The sequence below is a fragment of the Loxodonta africana genome, chromosome 3 (assembly GCF_030014295.1).
Source record: "Loxodonta africana isolate mLoxAfr1 chromosome 3, mLoxAfr1.hap2, whole genome shotgun sequence".
Classification (NCBI taxonomy): domain Eukaryota; kingdom Metazoa; phylum Chordata; class Mammalia; order Proboscidea; family Elephantidae; genus Loxodonta; species Loxodonta africana.
In genome coordinates this window covers 51676161-51696602 of record NC_087344.1, presented here as the reverse complement: position 1 = coordinate 51696602, position 20442 = coordinate 51676161, and the positions used below count along the sequence as shown (strand labels likewise).

Here is a 20442-nt window from a genome sequence, read left to right as displayed (position 1 = left end):
ACGAGGCCCTCTGGGTCCCATTCCTGGTGCGAGCACAAAGTCTTCAGGCCCAAGGAAGGCATCAGAATAGAAGGAGCAGTCCAAAGTGGATGTCGCCTTGATGACTAAGGCATGTCTGACCCAAGCCGTGGTCTTTTTCATCACCTCTTATGCATGCAAAAACTGGGCAATGAAAAAGGAAGACAGAAGAAGAAATGATGCCTTTGAACTGTGGTGTTGGTGAAGAATATTGAATATACCGCAAGAAGAACAAACAAATCAGTTTTAGAAAAAATACAACCAGAATGCTCCTTAGAAGCGAGGATGGTGCAGCTTCAACTTATTTACTTTGGACCCGTCATCAGGAGGGCCCAATCGCTGGAGAAGGACATCATGTTTGCTAAAGTGGAGGGTCAGCAAAAATAAGGAAACCCTCAATGAGATGGATTGACTCAATAGTCACAACAATGGACTCAAACATACAACGATCATGAAGATGGAACAGGACTGGGCCACATTTCATTCTGTCATATACAAGGTGGCCATGAGTCGGAGACAACTAGATGGCAGCTAACAGCAACAATCCAAAGTAAGGTTCCCCGGCTGAGGCCACTCATGGCCATCCTTGAATGGGCTAAGGCTTTTGATCTTTCCCAGCACCTCTAGGGGCCATGGGCGAGGACCAGGCAAGGGGAGAGTGAGGGCAGTCCTTCCTGGATTGGGTAAGCCACACTAGAGGCAGAGACGTGGGCTTTCCATCCCTGTACCCCAGTGCCCACAGTGGCCGGCACATCTGCAGGCACTCAGGGGGAGGTGCCCCAGTCTCCCGCAAGAGGATGGGGGCCAGGTGGACATGCCTTGCCTTCACCCTGATGGGGTTCGCCAGGAGGTGGGCAGAGAGGATGGCTGGTGGGGAGTAGGTTCAGAGCACCATGTTCCACCACTTGAAGGGAAAGGGCTTCCGACGCACATTGGTGCCACAGTGGATCTCCCCAGACAGCTTGTGATAGGACAAGTAGTCGTCAATGAAGATGCAATGGAGGCCCAGTGGCTCCAGCAGGGACCGCACTTTCTCCTCCAGGCAGCAGTGGCCATTGATGATGGGCCCAAAGGGCTTGGGGATGCCCAAGTACTTGCCTAAGACCACCATGTTGACCTGTAGAAGAGAGGAGGCAAGAGGGAGGCTCAGCTGGTTGGGGACACTCTACACTTGGGGCCCTTTCTGGACTTCTGACTCTGGCTAACCATCCAGGAGTCTCGCCTATCCTCGCCAGCATCCTGGGCCACCTCAAGAACTAAGGGCCTACAGGAGCAGAGCCCGTCATTTGGACCCAGGGTCCCTGCGCCTGAGAAGCTCATCGACTGTGGAAAGACTGTGGACAAGGACCTTCTTCAAAACCTGACAGAGAGAGAAAACCTTCCCTGGAGCTGACAACTTGAATTTGGACTTTTAGCCTACCTTACTGTGAGGAAATAAATTTCTCTTTGTTAAAGCCAAAAAAAAAAGAACTAAGGATCTAGAGAAGCAGAGAAGAAATGGATTCATGGTTGGAAGAGAGGATTAATAAAAACCAGGGCTGCCAGTAATCCACGTGGTAACTTTGCGTGAATCAAACCACCCCTTCCTCCAATACTTTCTTCCATCTCTCAGAATTTTCATATGATAACCTTTTTAGAACAAGAGTTTACTGTCACCTGCCAGAAACTTGTAGAATACACACATCTTCAAGGTCTACAGTGTGAATATCTTCGTAGGTGTATGCCCTTGTGCAGTATACACCTTGCTCAGCAGTCCTTGGCAGCCCTGATCATTGTTACCTTTCATTGAGCATCTTTTCCATGCCAGCCATATCATCACTAAATCTCCCAGCCTCCCTCTGAGGCTGTGGCTCAGACAGGGCAAGTAACGTAATCAAGGCCACCAGCCAGAGAGCGGCGAGATGAAATTTAGAACTTGGATCTGACTCATGCCAACACCCATGCTCTTTACACTCTTCCCAAATCTGGCACTGGGGCCTCTTGGGAGGCTGAGGAGTTGGTGCAAGAGGCTGGGAGCCCCGGCACCTGAGTTGACCTTTGGTGGCACCTCTGCCTTCCACAATTATGGGCCTGGCTTGGGGTCCTAACCCTGAGGAAGGGAAATCTCCTCAATGTCAGGGCATGGAGGTTTCTTGGAGGAAGTCTCGGCCCCAGCTTGATGGCCAGAGGACATAAGGAGTTGCCCTTCGGGCTCAAAGGGGACTCCCTGGACTCACTGTACAGATGGCAGTCTTGGGTTCTCTTGGGGTGTGGTGAGTTGTTCCAAACCCTGTGCCCCTATACTTTCTGTGCCCTGCCCCTATGCCTGGGACCAACATAAAACTGGAGGGTCCCATGGGGTCAGCCTCGTTGCCTTGGCCTGAGCTACCTGGCTGCCCACTGATAGGCCAGAACATGCTAGGGGGAGGGGCATCAGCGGAAAGACAAGGGGGGAGACGATCAAGGACTCAGGACCATAGCCAGCCCAGTCTCTGCTTCCTCCTCAATGAGGGAGGTAGAGAGATTGGGAGATCGGGGGCCAGTCCTAGCTCCACCTCAAGCAAGTCACCCACTCTCTTTCTGTGGGCCTCACTTTCCCTATCTGTCAAACAAGGGGTTAGCCGAGTGCTCCCTAAGAGCCCCCTTCCAGTGAGAACACGCTGAGAGCATTTAGCAGCGCCTAGACTGAAAAGGGAGCTAGTAGCACAGTGGTTGAGAGCTCAGCTGCTAACCAAAAGGTAGACAGTTCAAATCCACCAGCCGCTCCTTGGCAACCCTATGGGGCAGTTCTACTGTCTTCTATAGGGTTGCTATGAGTCAGAATCGACTTGACAGCTATAGGTTTGGTTTGGTTTTTTAGGCTGAAAGAGAGTCCCACAGACAGACAGGGTATCTATTGAGGAGGGGACTTCCAGAAGGTGGGGGCAAGGCCGCATCCCAAAGAGAGCTGACTGAAGTCATGGGCTGTGGCCTAGACCTCCCCTCACCCTTCAACCAGAACCAGAGCCAGGTAGCCCTGTCTAATACAGCCATCACTAGCCACATGTGACTCAAAATTTAAACTAAATAAAATTAAGCTTTTTATTCCTCAGCTGCACTAGTCACATTTCAAGTGCTTAGGAACCAATCGTGGCTCCGCAGCTACCATACTGTACTGCACAGGTAGACCATTCTATCATCACAGAAGCTCTAACAGACATCATTACCTTAAAGCAATGGGCCTAAACCAGGGGCAGTTTTGCCCCCAGGGCATTGTTGACTGTGACAACCTAGTTAGTAGAGGGTAGGGATGGTGCTCAATATCATACAATGCACAGACAGCGCCCCCACATACAACAGAGAATCATTTAGCCCCAAATGTCAATGGTGCCCAGGCTGAGAAGCCCAGCGTTAGAGGTCTCTGCCAGGACCTGGCGGTTCAAGCCCACAGTGAGGAGTTGGAATGGAAGCAGGTCCTGTGGGGAAGTGCGCCACCTCCCCTTCCACCAGTTAGTAAGCATCCATTCCAAACCCTCGGCCCGCCCAGCAAGAAGTATTCAAGCTAAAGGCCCCAACCTGAAGAGGGAGGGTCTCTCTTCCATCCTGGGGGACCACCCCCCACAGCTGCCAACACCCCAACATCCTTTTCCATGGGCTTAAGGGGCACTTTGGCCAGGACCGTGCTGATAGCATCACTCAGGCCCCTCCCAGGTGAGATCACATCTGCTCATCTGCGAGTCAGCTGCCCCGAGTTAATGAGAGCCAGCAGGCAACGCCACCTGCCCCACCTGCCCCAGCTCAGGAGCAGAGAAGGCGGGTGAGACCCAGAAACAGACGTTGAAACATTTGGGACCAAATCACGCTTTCTTTTTCTACTGGGGGGAGGGACGCTTTGTCGTAAGGGAGTCATCCTGTGCATTATAGGATGTTTAACAGCATCCCTGGCCTCTACCCACTAAATGCCAGTAGTATGCCCCTCACTGTAACAATCAAAAATGCCCTGGAGCAGGGGGCGGGAATCGCCCTTGGCTGTGAACGACTGCTGTAAGGCGACAGTGTCCATTAGAGCTTTCTGTGATGACGGAAATGTTCTGTTGTGGTTGTTAGCTGCTGTGGGGTCGACTCCGACTCATGGCAACCCCGTGTGTTACAGAGTAGAGCTGTGCTCCATAAGGTTTTCTTGGCTGTGATCTTTATGGAGGTAGATCTCCAGGCCTTTCTTACGTGGCGAAGCTGGGTGGGTTCAAACTGCCAACCTTTAGGTTAGCAGTGGGGTGCAAACTGTTTGCGCCACCCTTGGAAATGTTCTATATCTGTGTAAAAATCAAACAACAAAAAACACTGGGGAGCTCAGCAGGTCCAGCCTGCCCTTGGACAGGGAGTGGCTCTCCTCTAGAATCCCAGCTGACTCCCAGGGACAGGGAGCAGGCTCTCACCATGTCGGGGAAGAAGGCTTCTGCGTAGGAGCCCTTCAGAGAGAAGAGCTGGGGGATGTCGATGATGTCACGCTCCGTCAGGCCCAGCTCCCGCTTCAGCACCTCACGGTTCCAGTCAATACATTTCTAGGGACAGGAGAAGAGGCAGCCGGAGCCCACCGGGGAGACCGAAAAGAAAGGCACCTACTGTGCGCCAGGCCTGTGCAGAGCCCTCCACACCTTCTCGCGCCTTTGACCCTCACAACAGCCTTGTGCAATAAAAGCCATTGCTATCTCCAGATGGGGAAACTGAGGCTCAAGGGACTTGCCCAAGGGTACAAAGCTAGGAAGTACAGAGCTGGGTTTGGACCCAGGCAGTTTCTGGTTCCCTTGTCCCTATACCCCACTGTCCCAGCCACAGACACAGCATGGTCTATGTTCCTGCTCCATCTCACCAGTCTAGGAGAAAGTGCCAGCACTGCTGGGGGAGGGAATGAAGGGTCCCCCTCTCACTTACTGAGCAGCCACCCTGTACCAGGCATGCAGCAAGCATATCCTGCCCCTTAATGACACCTTTGTTCCACCCATTCTCCTCACAGGAGAATTGACTCTCCATCCCCCCCACCCCCAAAGGCCCGGTTTCTTCACCACAGCTCTGTCATCGTGAGAATTCCGTGTTGTTCCACGGAAATCAATCATTCCTCAGAGCAGGACCAGAGCCTCCCTCATTAGACTGGGAGTTCCTGAGGGCACGGCTGTGTCTCTTCCATCAGACCGAGGATTCCGAGGGCAGAGCCCCTACTCTACCCACAAGTTCCCCAGCCCTCCAGAGGCCCACAGTCCCTCCCCACCACTCCAGTAGTTCCTGGGCCTGCTTCTCCCTACAGTGGGTGGAGCCCCAAGAGTAGCTGATGGTCCTGCCCTCACCTGTACATAGAGACTGTCACTCCGGAGGCTTCTGTCCGCCAGCATCTCATTAATGCTTCTCTTGCTCTGATATTTCAACTCTGAAAGAGAAAGAAAGAGATTATGTGGAGTCAGGGAGTACCGCCCCAGGAGAACTCAGACTTGGGGGCTGCATAATCCAGACCAGGATTTCCCTCCCACCTTAGTGCCAAGGGAAATCCTGGTGGTGCAGTGGGTAAGTGTGTGGCTGCTAACCAAATGTTTGGCAGTTCAAATCCACCAAGTGCTCCATGAAACCCTATGGGGTAGTTCTACTCTGTCCTATAGGGTCACTATGAGTCGGAATCAACTCGGTGGCAGTGCATTCGTTTTTTTGTTTGTTTGTTTTGTTTTTCAGTCAGGATAGAGAAAGCCAGAGACAGGGAAGCCTCAAGGGAACAGGTTCTGGTTGCAAGTAAAACCTGGTAATGGTTTAGAGGCCAGCCCCGCCCCTGCCTTGGGAAGGAACTCCCAGACTCAGGGCCCAATAATCACAGTACAGCCATTATTGAATGCCACCATGCTCTGGGCACTTTATTTAATTTAGTATTAATCTTTAAAACAGTTGTAGGAGGAGCTAATTATTGCCCTAGATTCAGAGAAGGGAAACTGAGGCACTGAGAGGTTCAGAACACACACACTATGCCACAGCCATTAATGGCAGGACCAGGATTTGAACCTAGGACTATGGATTCCAAAGGCTGTGCCATGACCTTCCAGTGCTAGTTCTTCAGGTCAGAACACTAAGGTCTGTGGTGGGTACCATTCTTGGAAGTCCTTAGAGGAGGCTCCATGGGGGAAAGGGGGTTCCCTGACCACGAAGCCTGGCTTCTCGCCCTTTCCAACTCTTGAGCCCCCAGCTCTGCTGCTTCCTGGCTGTGTAGCCCTGGGCAAGCCACTTCTCTGAGCCTCAGTTTCCTCCTTTGTGAAAAGGGATAAGAGGGTGGCGACAAGATCAGATAGGGGCGAGAACAAGAAAGTGCATGGCACAGACCCAGCACCCCACCCAGAGTGCTCCTTTCTTCCTGTTTCTTTCCTCTCCTGGGGTGTGGCCCGTGCAGAGGGTGCCATCCCCTTGCTATGTGCCTGGGGCTGTCCCCTGGCCTCTAGGCTTCCCATCCCTTAGCTCCCACATTAGGGTGACTGTCAGGAGAGTCAGTGATAGCTGGCCAAGAGGCGTGAGATCTGCAGACAAAGGGCCTGTGAACAAAGACTCAGTGAGGAAAGGCGTCATGGTGCCCAGGTTGGTGACGAGCAAGCAAGTGAATAGGGTCCACGCAGCAGGTGACGCAGTCATTGGCACTCACCATCAAACTGGGCTGCCTCCCCGTAGCCCTCCTCTCTCTTCTCCTGGAACAGTTTGAGGCAGGCGCTGGGGCTAGCCAGGAGCAACCGGAAGCCCTGGCACAGAGGGAGGGAGAATTGGCTCAGGGACAGGTTCTCCCCAGACAAAGGAGACCCCAAGCGAAGGAGGGTCTGAATTCAGAAGCCAGGCTGCTCAAGGGATACCCCCATGCCCAGTCCTGCCCACCAGCCATGCAGAGTGCCCCCAACTCCCCCAGTGCTCTAGACTGGCTCACACCTCCAGGCCTTTGTTCACGCTGTCCCTGCATGAGGGCCCTTCATCGCTTTGACCACCAGGGAACTCTGATTTCTCCCTTCAAGACCAATTCAGGGGTCTCCTCCTTCCCAGGCAGAGGAGATAGCTCCTTTGCTTCTGGCCCAGCTGCACCGTGTCCACCTCTGTCGGATCCCTCACCACACTGGGTTGTAATTACTCACTGGGAGGCCTCCCCTACCAGGCCACTGCTCCCCAAGAGCCATGCCCTCCCCAGTCACCCCTTCAAGGCAATAGAGCCTAGTGGTTAATGTGGGTCCACTGTCTGAGTTTGAATCCTACCCTGCCACCTACAGGCTGTGTGACCTTGGAAGTTAATTGTCTTTCTGAGCCTCGGCTTCCTTATCTGTAAAATGGGGACAACGATAATAGTACCTACCTCATGGGCTTATTGGAGGACTAAATGAATTAAAACATGTGGTACATAGTAGGTATTCACTAAACATTACCAGTTGTTATCAGCACCATTCCTGGCTCTTGGCTGAGGGGTTTGGGTCCAAGCAAACTGCCAATCAGTGTGAGAATGAGTGTCCTCCTGATCTGAGGCTCTCACCTCCTCCAGGAAGGCTTCCTGGATTAACACTGCCTGGCCTCAAGGCTGCCCTGACCCTAAGCTAACTCTGGACCCAGGGGCTGAGTTGGTTCCAGGTGGCTTTGCCCTATCCCATCCCATTCCATCAGGTCAGGCAGGAGCAGAGGTGGCTCAGCCAGGAGGGGAGGGGACGCACCTTTTGGTCCGAGGTGGGCACAAAGCTCAGGAACTCATCCACATGGCCCACAGAGAGCCAATCCGAGTAGAGCTCCACAGGCGCCTGTACCTGCTGGGCCTGTAGGAAGTTGTGCACCACCTTGGTCATCCTTCGACCACTGGACCTGGCCAGGGAAAGAGAGAGCCGCTGTCACTAACTACATGCCTACCGCGTGCTGGCACCACGCAGGCGCTTTGTGTGCACCCCCCATCCAAGCCTCATGAATAGGTCTTCTTTTGTCCCCATTTCCCAGAGGGGGAAACTGAGGCTCAGAGAGCTGTAATGACTTAGCCTAGACCACGCAGCTTAAAAGTGACAGGGCCAGGCTGCCCTGATTCCAATCCCAGCAGTTCCAAGCACAATCCAAGGCCAGGAGCATGGTGGGAAAATGCCCCAGGAGGAGATGGTGCCCTCTGCCCGTAGTGTCCGCTGCCACCAGCTACCCAAGGCAAGGGACGGCAGGTGGGGTACCCCAGGTGCAGTCTCCAGGTGCTCCCAGGAAAATGCTCTCCATCCTCACCATCATCCCAGAGTGTACGGACTCCCTCATCCCAGAACACCCTCCCCAAGGCCCAAAGGTCCTGTGTCCACCCCTACCTCCACCTGTCCCGGGAAACGAGTCAAAGGAGGGAGCTCCATCTGCCAAAGGGAACTGAGACCCTCATTTCACAGCCTGGGATTCAGAGAGGTTGACCCCTTACCCAAGAGACACACAGCCTTGTGCTCAGAACCCAAGAGGAGACCTAGCCTTCCCCTCCCTCAGTCCAGTATTTCCCAAAACGTGGTGGCTGGACCACCTGGGGGTCAGATTCCGCAGGGGGTGGTGCTTGTTTAAACCGAGGATTCCTGCCCCCCAGCCGCTGCATATCTCAGAGTCTTTGTGGGCGTGGCCCAGGAATCCTCTTTTGGGAGGCTTATTCCCCACCCAAATCTGCATTTTGTTAAGAATCTCAGCTGATTCTTGAATGTGGCAAAATTTGAGAGCCACTTGTCACAGTCGTTTAGCTTGAAACGCTGACTCTCTAATCCGCATTAGTTCCTGCAATGAGGCCTGGGCATCTTCAAACCACCCTTGGGTAGCAGAGGGAGGGACTGGTGTGGAAAGCTGGGGCGGGGCGGGGGGGTGCGGGTGGTGGTGCTGAGGGCGCCTAGGGCAGGGAACAGGGGAGCAGAAGCTGGAGTCCCTGAGCTGTGGGAGAAGGCACTATGAAAAGCCACTCGTGCATGGAAGGGACCCTCTGATGGTACCTTAAACAAAACCAAACCCATTGGGTTTATTCTGACTCTAGCAACCCTGTAGGACAAAGTAGAACTGCCCCATAGGGTTTCCAAGGAGTGGCTGGTGGATTCCAACTGCCAACATTTTGATTAGCAGACGTAGCTCTTAACCACTACGCCACCAGGGCTCTGATACCTTAGGTGAGGGCAATGCCCCCATTTCACAGATGAGGCAGCTGAGGCCTGGGAAGTTAAAGCGTGACTCATCAAACATCAGAATAATTTATTATACTTGGCATTTTCCACTTTTCCCTGGACACATAGCCATATACAATCACACAAATGCATACTCTCTATAGAGGTTTTTTTCCCCAATATATTTTACAACAACGAAACCCATTGCCCTCAAGTTGATTCTGACTCATAGCAACTCTATAGGACAGAGTAGAACTGCCCCATAGGGTTTCTAAGGAGCAGCTGGTGGATTCAAACTGGCAACCTTTTGGTTAGTAGCCAAATACTTAACCACTGCGCCACCAGGGCTCCTTACAAAAAAAAGGGGTTGCATTTCTTGCCCTTACTTGTCCGGCTTAAGAACGTATCACAGACATGCTTTATCTTAAGGAACAGAAGCCAGCCCCTCCTCCTCTCCTCTGCCAGCACCTGGCCAGCGGGCAGCTCCCGCACCTGGATCATCTCAGTAGCCTCTCCATTTCTCTGGTCTCTCTGCTTTCATTCTTGTTCCCGTACAGTCTACCCAGAAGGAGGTTTTCTAATATGTCAGATCACGTCCTTCCTCACGCTCCCAGCTCACTCACAGTAATAGCCAAGGCTTTACAATGACTGTATAGTCTGGCCCCTTCCAACCCTTATGACTCCCCTCCTGCCTCTAAACACTTCATTTGCTCAGCTCCAGCCATGCTGGCCTCCTGCTGTGTCTTGAATGCACCTGCCGCTCTCTGCCTCAGGGCCTTTGCACTTGCTGTTTTCTCTACCAGGAACCAGCCCCATATCCCCATGACTCACTCCTTCATCTCCTTCAGATTTAATTCAAATGTCACCTTCTTTCTCTAGGAGGCCTTTGAGAAGTACAACAACCCTTCATCCCCCTTCCCAGCACAGTTTTTCACTGTAGCACTTGGTACCACCCATGTGCTACAAACCTGACATCTTATTTACCTTGTTTATTGTCTGACATCTCACTAGAACACAGGCAGGGATTTTGTCTACGTTGCTCTCTACTGTATCTACAACCTCACACACATAACAGACATTCCATAAATATTTGCTGGGATAAGAATGCTTTTAAACAGCAGTGTCCATGGTCTGTATAAAATAGAAAATTCCAAAGACAAAGACTAGAAGGAGATATGGCCGACAGTAATAAATGAACATGCTGATTTTGTTTTCGGGGTGGGATCAAGGGAAATATTTTTCTTGCTTTTCTGTTATTTTAATAATGTGCTTTTTAAAGATTAAAAAAAAAATACAGTGAGAAGAAGAGCTAGGCTTAAGAAAAAGAAATTGTTCCCAAGTAGAAAGTGACAGAAACCAGAAGCAGTAACGTTGCGGAAGGGGTAGAATGCCCCTTCGGATGCTTTCTTGGAGGCAGCGGTGGATAAAATTGACTACAGCTTGCGAGGCGTCAGGCCTAGTCTCTGAGTCATTATTGAAAATGCCACCAGGAGGCAGAATTGCTCGAAGAAGTTTTGAATGGCTGGAGCAGAGCGTGGAAAGTGTACAAGAGCAGAGCGTGGACAGAGTGTTTGTTGAACACCAACTCTGTGCCTGCCTTAGGCTCCTCACGCTAAGTATCTCGTTTAATCTTCGTGATAAGACTATGACATACGTACAAATATCAGCTCCAGGTTATGACCTGAACTCTGCTCTGTCAAGCTCTCTGACTTTGTCCCCCATCAAACCCCTCCTTTCTCACTCCGTTCCAGCCCCACTGGCCTCCTTGCTGTTCTAATGTCTCAGGCACATTTCTGCCTCAGGGCCTTTACACTGGCTGTTCCCACTGCCTGGGATATTCTCCTCCCAAATAGCTACGTTGTTAACTCCCTCATCTCTCTCAAGGCTTTGCTTAAATGTCAGCTTCTCACTGGGGCTTCCCTTATCTTACACACTATATGATTTGCTTATCTATCGTGTTTAATTTTTGTCTGTTTCTGCCTGCTAGAATGTATGTAAGCTGTCTATTTTGTTCACTGCTGAGGTCAGAAGCTAAGGCAGGAACACAGGACAGCAGCCTGGGGTGTTAAATTTTATTTTGGGTTCCAAGGAGAAGGAGACCAGTGACTGTACCACTAGCTTGCTGTGCAGTCCTAGGCAAGTAGATGTCCGTCTCTGAACCTCAAAACCCCATCTGTCCACCAAGGGCCTTGTTCCTGATTTTCAACACAGCATCCAGTGGGGTGGGCCATGGCCATACTAGTGACCCTTTACCTTCCCCTCTGGGATCCCTGAGCAAATCCCTGTGGCCTTGAGCTGAGAGAAGGCTCCAACTCAGCTCACTGGCTAGTGGGGCTGTGGATGGGGTGCAGGTAAGGGTGTACATGTATTGTGGGACAGAAGCCCAAGGCCAGAAAAAAGGGCAAAGTTCTTGGGGGCCATGCAGAGAGCCCCTTCCCTCCCTGAGCCTACTTCTTTGAGCTCTTTGCCCCTGAGATCAGGTCCCCAGGCTGATGGAGGGGAGGACAACCTCATCAGGCATCTGAGCAGAATGGGTCCAGCCTCCCACCCCCTTCCTCTCCCACATACCTGGGCCTTTCTGAGCCCCCTCCCACCTGAAATCTGACTGGTCCTTGTCTACCGATCTAACCCCTGTCCCCATCAAGCTCTTTCCGTTGAGCCATGCTTTCTCTGGCCTCCAGGCCATGCAGTTCCCTCTGCCTGGCAAACTTCTCCATTCCACCCAGCTTTGCTCCTTTCTTCACCCGCCTAGCATCTTCCCACCCTTTATCATTGCTCCTCAATATTGTTGCACCCTCTAAGAAGCCTTCCTTGAGACCCACATTGGATTATATGTGATCCCCCCGCCTGACCCCACTGGGGTGTAATTGCTTACTTACTTACTTGTCTCCCTCACTAAACTCTCTCAAGAGCTAGTTCCTTGTCTGTCTTGGTCATTTCCATATCCCCAGCGCTGGGCCCCAGGCCTGGCATACAAGAGGTCTCAATCAGTATTTATTGAATTGGTGAACAAATGCATGGATGAATGGATGTACCTTGACTTTTCTGAACCTCAGCGTACTCACCTGTAAAATGGGGAAAATAATAGTCCTAACCTCTTAAGGCTGTTGTAAGATTTAAATGAGGTAACCTGGACAAAGCACTATGTGCACGGCACACAATAGGTGGTCAATACATTTTATTAAATGAGTTCCGACCTGCTTCAAAGCAGATCCACTTCCAGGAGGGCCAGCTGAACAATACCGAAGCATTAGGAAGGTGGTTTACAGGAGTTCTTTACTCCCAGTAACACTGATTATACAGCCAGGGCAGTTTTCTCATCTCATTTTACAGATGAGAAAACTGAGGCTTGGAGTATAAAATAATTTGTTCATTCAACAAATGGAGAGTTTTTTAAATCTGTTTTGCTCACAGTTATATCCCCATACCTTCAGCTGTGCCTGCCATAGCAATGTGCAATAAATATTTTTAAATTAATTAATTGAGCACCTACTGTGTGCTCTGGTGGCACAGTGGTTAAGAGCTCAGCTGCTAACCAAAAAGGTCTGCAGTTCGAATCCACCAGCCACTTCTTGGAAACTCTATGGGACAGTTTTATAGGGTCGCTATGAGTCAGAATTGATTCAACGACAACAGGTTTGGTTTTGGGGAGGCTTCCTATGTGCTAGGTACTGGGGTGAGCGCTGGTTAGGTGATGTACCGAAAATCACATGGCTCGTAAGTGGCAGAGCCAAGACTTGAACCCAAGTCTATCTGATTCCAAAGCCAGCGCTCCGTCCCCTGGAGTCGTTCCCTGCAGTCACAGAAAGCTGCCCGGAAGTCTCCAGGCCCTTCAGCCCTAGGGGTGTGGGCAGGACCCAACCCCTGAGTAGTGCCTGGGCATGAGTCACCAGCAGGGTGAACACACTCCTCTTGCCCTGGCCAACCTTAGCCCTGGGCACCCAGCCTTGGCACCCAGGTTACACGCCTGGGATTGGTGCCAGGAAGCCTCACCTCCTCTGATGCAGAGCACCGAGGCTGCCAGGCTCACCACTTGGGGCTGTGTGGCCTGCCCAGTACCTCCTCTGTGCCAAGACCAGACAGTCGGTCAGGGCCTGGGGGGCAAGCTGGGGCAGGGCTGGGCTTCATGCCGACCCTGCACAAATGGGAGGGTGGTCTCCAGGGCCTGTTGTGGGCATGGTCTCCGGGCAAGAAGCAGGGGACCCCACCAGGATCCCACACTGCACACCCTATTCCTCAGGTCCCAGCAGGGGGGGGCGGGGACCCATTCTGTAGAATTTAGTAAACACTGTCACCTGTCTAGCACTAAGCCCCAAACACCTTGTTTCCTGCCTAATCACACCTGCCCAGGGTGGAACTCACTTGGTCACTTCTGTCACCCTGGTATCCTGACCAACCACTCACTCAGCTGCAGCCACCTGCCCTGGGCACTTTCAAACCACCACTAACACAGCAGCCATTTGACCTCCTAACTGGAGAGGTCAACAGGTCCATTCCCTGCCTCTGTGCCAGATTGCAAGTCACCTCCCCAGCTCTTCTGATTTCTCAGGAGAAGCTGGAAACCTGGCTTTTTATATGAGGCCTCTGGATATATACTTTTTAATGTCAGTGACTAATTAACGTAAAATACTAGGCAGGCCAAAACACTGCGTGTCACTAAAAACCCACTGCCATCGTGTCACATCCAACTCACAGTGGTCCCGTGGATTACAAAGTAGAACTGCTTCATAGGATGTTCTTGGCTATAATCTTTATTGGAGCAGATTGCCCGACCTTTCTTCCAAGGTACTGCTGGGTGGGTTTGAACTGCCAACTTTTAGGTTAGCACTTGAGTGCAAATTATGGTTAAACACTCGGTTTTTAACCAAAAGGTGGGTAGTTTGAACCTACCCAGCAGCACCATGGGAGAAAGCCCTGGCAATCTGTTCCCATAAAGATTATAGCCTAAAAAACTCTATGGGCAGTTCTACTCTGTCATACTGGGTCCCTAGGAGTCAGAATCGACTTAACAGCACCCAACTATAATAACGACCTGTGCGTTTGAAGTTATAGTGATTCCCTAGAAGTGCTGTTTTTTCAGTGTCCCATTTTCATGTGTTGTGAATTTTTCCTTAAGATTCTGCGGCCTTTGAAATCTAAGATTCTAGAACTGAGTCTTCCATCCTAAAATTCCATGCAGACTGGGGAAGGGTGCTCTGCTGAGGGGAAGTGGGGTTGGATGCAGTAGTAGGTCCTCCTGCCCGCCCGCCCCCTCCTGCCCGGGCCTCTCACTTGGGGTAGCTGCTGCCAATGAGGATCCGGCCCAGCGGGTATTCCTTGCCGCCCACCGTGACGGGAGGGCTGACGTCCAGATTGCCGAAGGAGTCGAGGCTGGAGGCTCTACTGAACTGGATCTCCCGAGTTACGTACCCAAAGTCAGGGCCCTAGGGGAGGACCAGCAAGACCCCCCCACCAGAAGGAGGAGTCAGTTAGGACAGGAAGAGGCAGGTCTTGGTGTGGGGAGGGGAGTGATGCTGAACGACGCATCCCCCGCCCCGACTCTTCATTCCTGAAAAACAACTTGTATCTACTTTTTAGCAATTCCCCTGTTCTTGGACCACTGAGCAATTAAAGTAAAAGTCAGTAACAGAAAGACAAGAAAATGCCCATATGATTGGAAATTATGCAACGTTCTTTTGAAGAGCCTGGGGTCAAAGGAGAAATCCAAGTGGTGAAATTAGACAGTATTTTGAAGTGAAAGCTAATGAAAATACAACACAAGAAAATGGGAGGTTGAAGAAACACACTTCTAGGGAATCACTGTAACTTCAAACACACAGGTCGTTATTATTGTTGGGTGCTAGTTAGTCTATTCTGACTCCTAGGGACCCCATATGACAGAGCAGAACTGGCCCACAGGGTTTTTTAAGCTATAATCTTTACGGGAGCACATTGCCAGGGCTTTCTCCCATGGTGCTGCTGGGTAGATTCAAACTACCCACCTTTCGGTTAGCAGCCGAGCGTTTAACTGTGTGCACCATCAGGGCTCCTTTTAAACACATATATTACAAAGAGAAAAAAAGGATTGAAACCGTTTAGCTTCCATGTTAAGCTAGAAAAAGAACAGCCAATTAAACCCAAAGAAAGCTGAAGAAAGGAAATAAAGCAGATAAGAGCAAAAATCAGTGGAAAATGCCCCTGGTTCTACTAGGTGAAGACCGGAGCTTGGGGTCAGGCCCATCCCACCTCCCCAGCACCGCTCCACCCCTGGTTAGCCCCTGGTTAGCGCAGACTCACCATGCAGCACTCATTGTCACCTCCTCTGGGACTGGTCCCTGACCCTCCTGGTTGAAAGTCCCTGCTCTGTGTGCCCACAAGCTCCCAGACTTCCCTGTCACAGCTCCTACCCATGGCATTGCCCCGGCAGTGGGGGAGTAGGGCAGGTAAACAGGCTGACTGTGGGCTCTGTGACAGTGTCCTCCAGGCCCCCGGCCACCTCGAGAGGCAGTTTAACCACTCAGTTAAGTGCATCTTGGTACCACCAGTGACTAGCTGTGTGGCCTTGGGCAAGTTATGTAACCTCTCTGAGCCTTGGTTTCCTCATCTGTAAAGAGGGCATAATGATAGCATTTAGCCACAGGAGTGTCTGGTAGATTAAATGAGTTAGCTCATATACAGCCAGAGGAGAGTGCCTGGGACACGGTACACAGTTACTGGTACTGCTCTTTCTTGCCTCTGTGTGCGCAGTAGGTAGCACAGTGCCTGGCACACAGTAGGTGTTCAGGAAACATTTGTTACATAAATAGAGGCCCCTTCATCTTAAAAACAAAAGAATGTGAGACTGAGCAAGGGTACATTCCCCGCAAAGGCAGACTAGTCTACCCAAGGCTGGTCTCCCCAGAACTGACTCCTCTGGCGACTTCCCCTGGGGCCCACAGGCCCCTTGTCTAGGGGATCTTTGTTGCCCTGGCCTTTCCAGAGCCAATCTGGGTAGTTGCCTATTTGCATGCTATTTCCATATCATTTGCATCTTCTGCCTAAACCTCCCAGTGGCTCTCCAGTTTGCTGACAGTTTATGTCCTTTCTTTCTGCACCCTGGTCCCCAGCCCAAAAAGACCAGGCCCAGGCGAGACTGGGAGTCCCTAGGTGGTGCAAACGGTTAATGAACTCAGCTGCTAACTGAAGGTAGGAGGTTCAAATCCACCCAGGGGTGCCTTGGAGGGAAGGTCTGAAAATCTACTTCTGAAAAATGAGCCACTGAAAACCCTATAAAACATAATTCTACTCTGACACACCTGGGGTTGGCCTGAGCTGGGATTGACTCGATGGCAACTGGTTAGGCAAGACTCATTGGTGGGTGTCCTATTATAGGAAGGTCCCCCAAGAGTTCCCCACTCTGCCCTCTTCCACATACCAGAATCTTCTTATAGGGGAAATCCTTCAGGCCTCTGTTTCGGGGGGAGTCAAATACCACAGGTAAGGATTTGTGGGGGGCTTCGCTGTAGCCAAACTCCATCTCATCCTGGGAGGGGGGAAAGAAAGCCCACGGTGACCTTCTCAGGGGGCGGTTATAGACACAGTGATCCCGCCAGGCCTAGGGCAGGGGGGCTGGGGGACAGATCCTCCCCATGACCTGGGCGGTGGGGTGAAGGGCAAGAGGCGGAAGCAAAGCCTCTTGGGACTCTAGTCAGGAGAGACTCTGGGCTGGAACCAGAGCATGTAGAGGAAAGCAGGAGAGGCGGGGGTGCTGTGGGCAGCAGGAAGGCCTTCCCCAAGATACATGCCCTGAGTCCTGGCACCCAGGCTGGCCTGGCTTCTCCAGGGAGACTAAGGCTGGTTAGGAACCTGTTCCATAGCTTGGGAAAGGACTGGGGCTCAGGCCTCGCCAGGCAGCCCCCATCTGGCCTGGGCTCTGCTCTTGCCCCAACCTGGATCCAGCGGTCATTTCGGTTTTCAATCTGAGGACAGATGACCAGCTTGCAGTTGGCTTTCAATGCCAGGTAAGACATGTCATCCAGAAATTTCTCATTGGAGCCATGAGCATCCATCACACTGTGCAGAAGACAGAGAGCAGAGAGTAGAATAATGACCTCTGGCTGTGGCCTTGGCCTTGGGGCCTGGAGTCAGGGGTAGACAGGGTGACCTCGATTCAGTCTGTGCTAGGCTCTGTGTGGCTCCAGGGCAGTGGGGTTCAGACACAGTCCCTGCCCTGGAACGGCCCACGAGCTAATGGGGGACACAAGTAGTGTCCCCAGATCACATCAGGTGATAGGGACAATGCAAGGGATAAGCCCAGGGGTGTGAAGCCCAGCAGTGGGATGCCTAAGTGGACAGTCAGGGAGGAGACACTGGAGGAGGTAACCTGGGGACTGAATCTCACTGGTTGAGGTGGTAGAGGTGGGGCAGGTAGCCCCATCTACCTGTGTTTCACCCAGCCAGGCTAAGCAAAGGGGTCAGGGTGGATTGGCAAGCAAACGGAAGGACACACCTGCACACACATGGACCCAGGTGAGTGGAACAAACCTGTCTGGCCACATCCTTCTCGGACCTCTGACTTACGTCCAACTACACTGTGGCCTTTTTCACTGCTCTGACCTCTGACGCAGAGGCCTGAAACGACCTTGCCAACTGAGGCTGAGCCCTCCCTCACCAGGGCCTGACAAGGATTCTCAGAGATGGCAGCAGGACTAGGCACCCAGTTTGGCCAGGGCTCACGGTGGATTCCGGAGGCAGGTTCCCATGTCCTCAGCAGGCATAGGAGCTAACCCACCTCAGAGTGAGGGCTCGGTGTCCTGAGGCCACCAGCAGCCACCAGGGCCTGGCCCCACTGCCCAGACTAAATCCAAGATGATCACAGCTGCTTCAGGGTAGACAGAGTAGAATCAGGGGTACTGGTGCTAGAGCTAGAGCTGGTGAGCTTGGCCTTGGCCTTAGAGCTCAGGGCATGGGGGCGGGGGGGAGGGAGGCACTGACAGCCCAAGCCTGCCCACTGCTGTACTGTGCCCAGCTCTGCACCAAGGGTGCCCTCCATGGATCCATCCAGTCTGTGTGCAGGACAGAACCCTCAGACCCAGCATTCACCTTCATATCTCTGCAAGTCCACAGTGGGGTCTGGTATAGGGAATTTAGGATGGGAGGCTGGTGTTGGGGGGCTCACCTGCACACATACAGCTCCAGTGGGGGCTGGGTGTTGGGAGTCATGATCCAGGGGGCCAGGCGGAAGGCCACGGTGTCTGTGAAGAGCGGTACCTCAGGCAGGGTCTGAGGGGTAAAGGAGGATTCATGGACCCTGCAGGGAGCCCCAGGCTGCCTAGCCCCAGAGCTCCACACTGGACCCCCGAGCCCCTCAGCCCCATCCCATTGCCTGATGTTATACACACCCCCGTGTTCACCAGGCTGACGCTGAGGGAGACCAGCCCGAGGAAATCAGTGTCCGGGAAGGCAAGCCCCTCCACGTAGAAGCTGATCTCCCGCTCCCCTGGCTGCCGCTTAATCTCATAGGATAGGTGGTAGGGTCCCAGCACCTGCTTGTAGTTTGAGAGGGAATTCCCACCTAGGAGAACCAGAGTCATAACCAGGAAACAGGGGGCAGAGCCATCTTTGTGGTGAGATCTACTGGGGTTGCTCTCCAGCTCTGCCCACACGTGAGCAGTGTGACCTTGGCTCAGTGCTAGACCTCTCTGAGCCTCAGTTCCTCACCTGTAAAATGGGCCAGTTTATTGTGTTTCCCATGGGGTTGATGTACCCTTTAAACCAGGAAACAGATAAAAGGCCCTGGAACGTGGTAGTTCTGCCTCTGCTCCTTTCTCCTCCCCCTGAGGGTTGTCTGGGAAAGGTCACCCTCTTAAGCTCATGTTCATTAAAGGAAGGCTGTCAGTTCACTTGTTGAGGCTTTGCTTATTCTGTTAAGTGTTTCCAAGTTGGGGCCTCTGCCTAACCGTCCACCACTGGTACACAGGAACGAACATTCCAGTTCCTGCCAGGCTCCTTTAGCCGGAACAACAAGTTCTGGGTCAATTTGAACTGAGGAGGGTGAAGGGGAAGAAGGAAGGGACAGGGCAGGCTTCTTTCTATTTATAAAAATACGTAAGTGCACCTCAGTGTTAGGGATTGATGGGTGTTTTGTTTTGTTTTTAACCCATACACTTTGATTAATAAAAATGCTGACAGAATGTCTGGGTTTAGACAAGCTGGGCTCTCTGAGGCAGGACCTGGCCGTAGCTTCGTTGGTTCCTGCCCCATTCAACCTGCATGGACAGTGCCTGACACGCAGTGACAGGCAGTCCATGCTGAATGACCAGAGGAGGGGACAGGGTCGAGGCAGTGGAAAGAGGAGGGCTTTGGTGTCCAAGAGACCTGTGTTCAAATGTCTGCTCCACAAGGAAGAAGGAAGAACACCAAAGACAAAAGGTAATTATGAGCCCAAGAGACAGAAAGGGCCATGTAAACCAGAGACTACATCAACCTGAGACCAGAAGAACTAGATGGTGCCCAGCTACAACCGATGACTGCCCTGACAGGGAACATAACAGAGAACCCCTGAGGGAGCAGGAGAGTAGTGGGATCCAGACCCCAAATTCTCATAAAAAGACCAGACTTAATGGTCAGACTGGAATTGGAAAGACCCCGGAGGTCATGGTCCCCAGACCTTCTGTTAGCCCAAGACAGGAACCATGCCTGGGGCCAACTCTTCAGAAAGGGATTGGACTAGAATATGGGATGAAAAATGATACTGGTGAAGAATGGGCTTCTTGGATCAAGTAGACACATAAGACTATGTTGGCATCTCCTGTCCGGAGGGGAGATGAGAGGTCAGAGGGGGCTAGAAGCTGCCCGAATGGACACAAGGAGAGAGAGTGGAGGGAAGGAGTGTGCTGTCTCATTAGCGGGGAGATCAATTAGGAATGTATAGCAGGTGTACGTAAATTTTTATATGAGAGACTGACCTGATTTGTAAACTTTCACTTAAAGCACAATAAAAATTAATTAAAAAAAAAAAAAAGTCTGCTCCACCCCCAACTAGATGTGTGGCCTTGAGACAATGAATTCATGCATCTGAGCCTCAGTTTCCCCTGTCTGTAAAATGGGGCTAATAGTTGAACCTCTTTCTAAGGTACTATGTTATATACTATGGTCCCTGGGGCACAAATGGTTTGTGCTGTACTACTAACCTAAAAGGAGCCCTAGTGGTGCAATGATTAAGCACTCAGCTGCTAACCTAAAGGTCAGCTGTTCAAACCCACCAGCTTCTCCACGGGAGAAAAGCTCTGGTGATCTGCTCCCACAAAGATTACAGCCTGGGAAACTCTATGGGACATTTCTACTCTGTCCTATAGGGTCACCATGA

The 20442-nt window shown here is 51.9% G+C and overlaps 1 protein-coding gene across 1 annotated transcript in view; it reads right to left on the bottom strand.

The window, feature by feature from the left end:
- Positions 1 to 457: 457 nt before the first annotated feature.
- The window catches only part of PADI1 (peptidyl arginine deiminase 1), a 40304-nt gene continuing 20319 nt past the window's right edge, over positions 458 to 20442 (bottom strand). The window contains exons 7-16 of the mRNA XM_003413135.4: positions 18476 to 18648; positions 18253 to 18356; positions 17024 to 17147; positions 16510 to 16617; positions 14388 to 14539; positions 7683 to 7827; positions 6644 to 6737; positions 5319 to 5398; positions 4413 to 4538; positions 458 to 1135 (exon numbers count right to left, since the gene is read on the bottom strand). Of these exons, the coding sequence (XP_003413183.2) occupies positions 902 to 1135; positions 4413 to 4538; positions 5319 to 5398; positions 6644 to 6737; positions 7683 to 7827; positions 14388 to 14539; positions 16510 to 16617; positions 17024 to 17147; positions 18253 to 18356; positions 18476 to 18648 (1340 nt within the window). The 3' untranslated portion in view covers positions 458 to 901. The remainder of the gene's footprint in view (positions 1136 to 4412; positions 4539 to 5318; positions 5399 to 6643; positions 6738 to 7682; positions 7828 to 14387; positions 14540 to 16509; positions 16618 to 17023; positions 17148 to 18252; positions 18357 to 18475; positions 18649 to 20442) is intronic.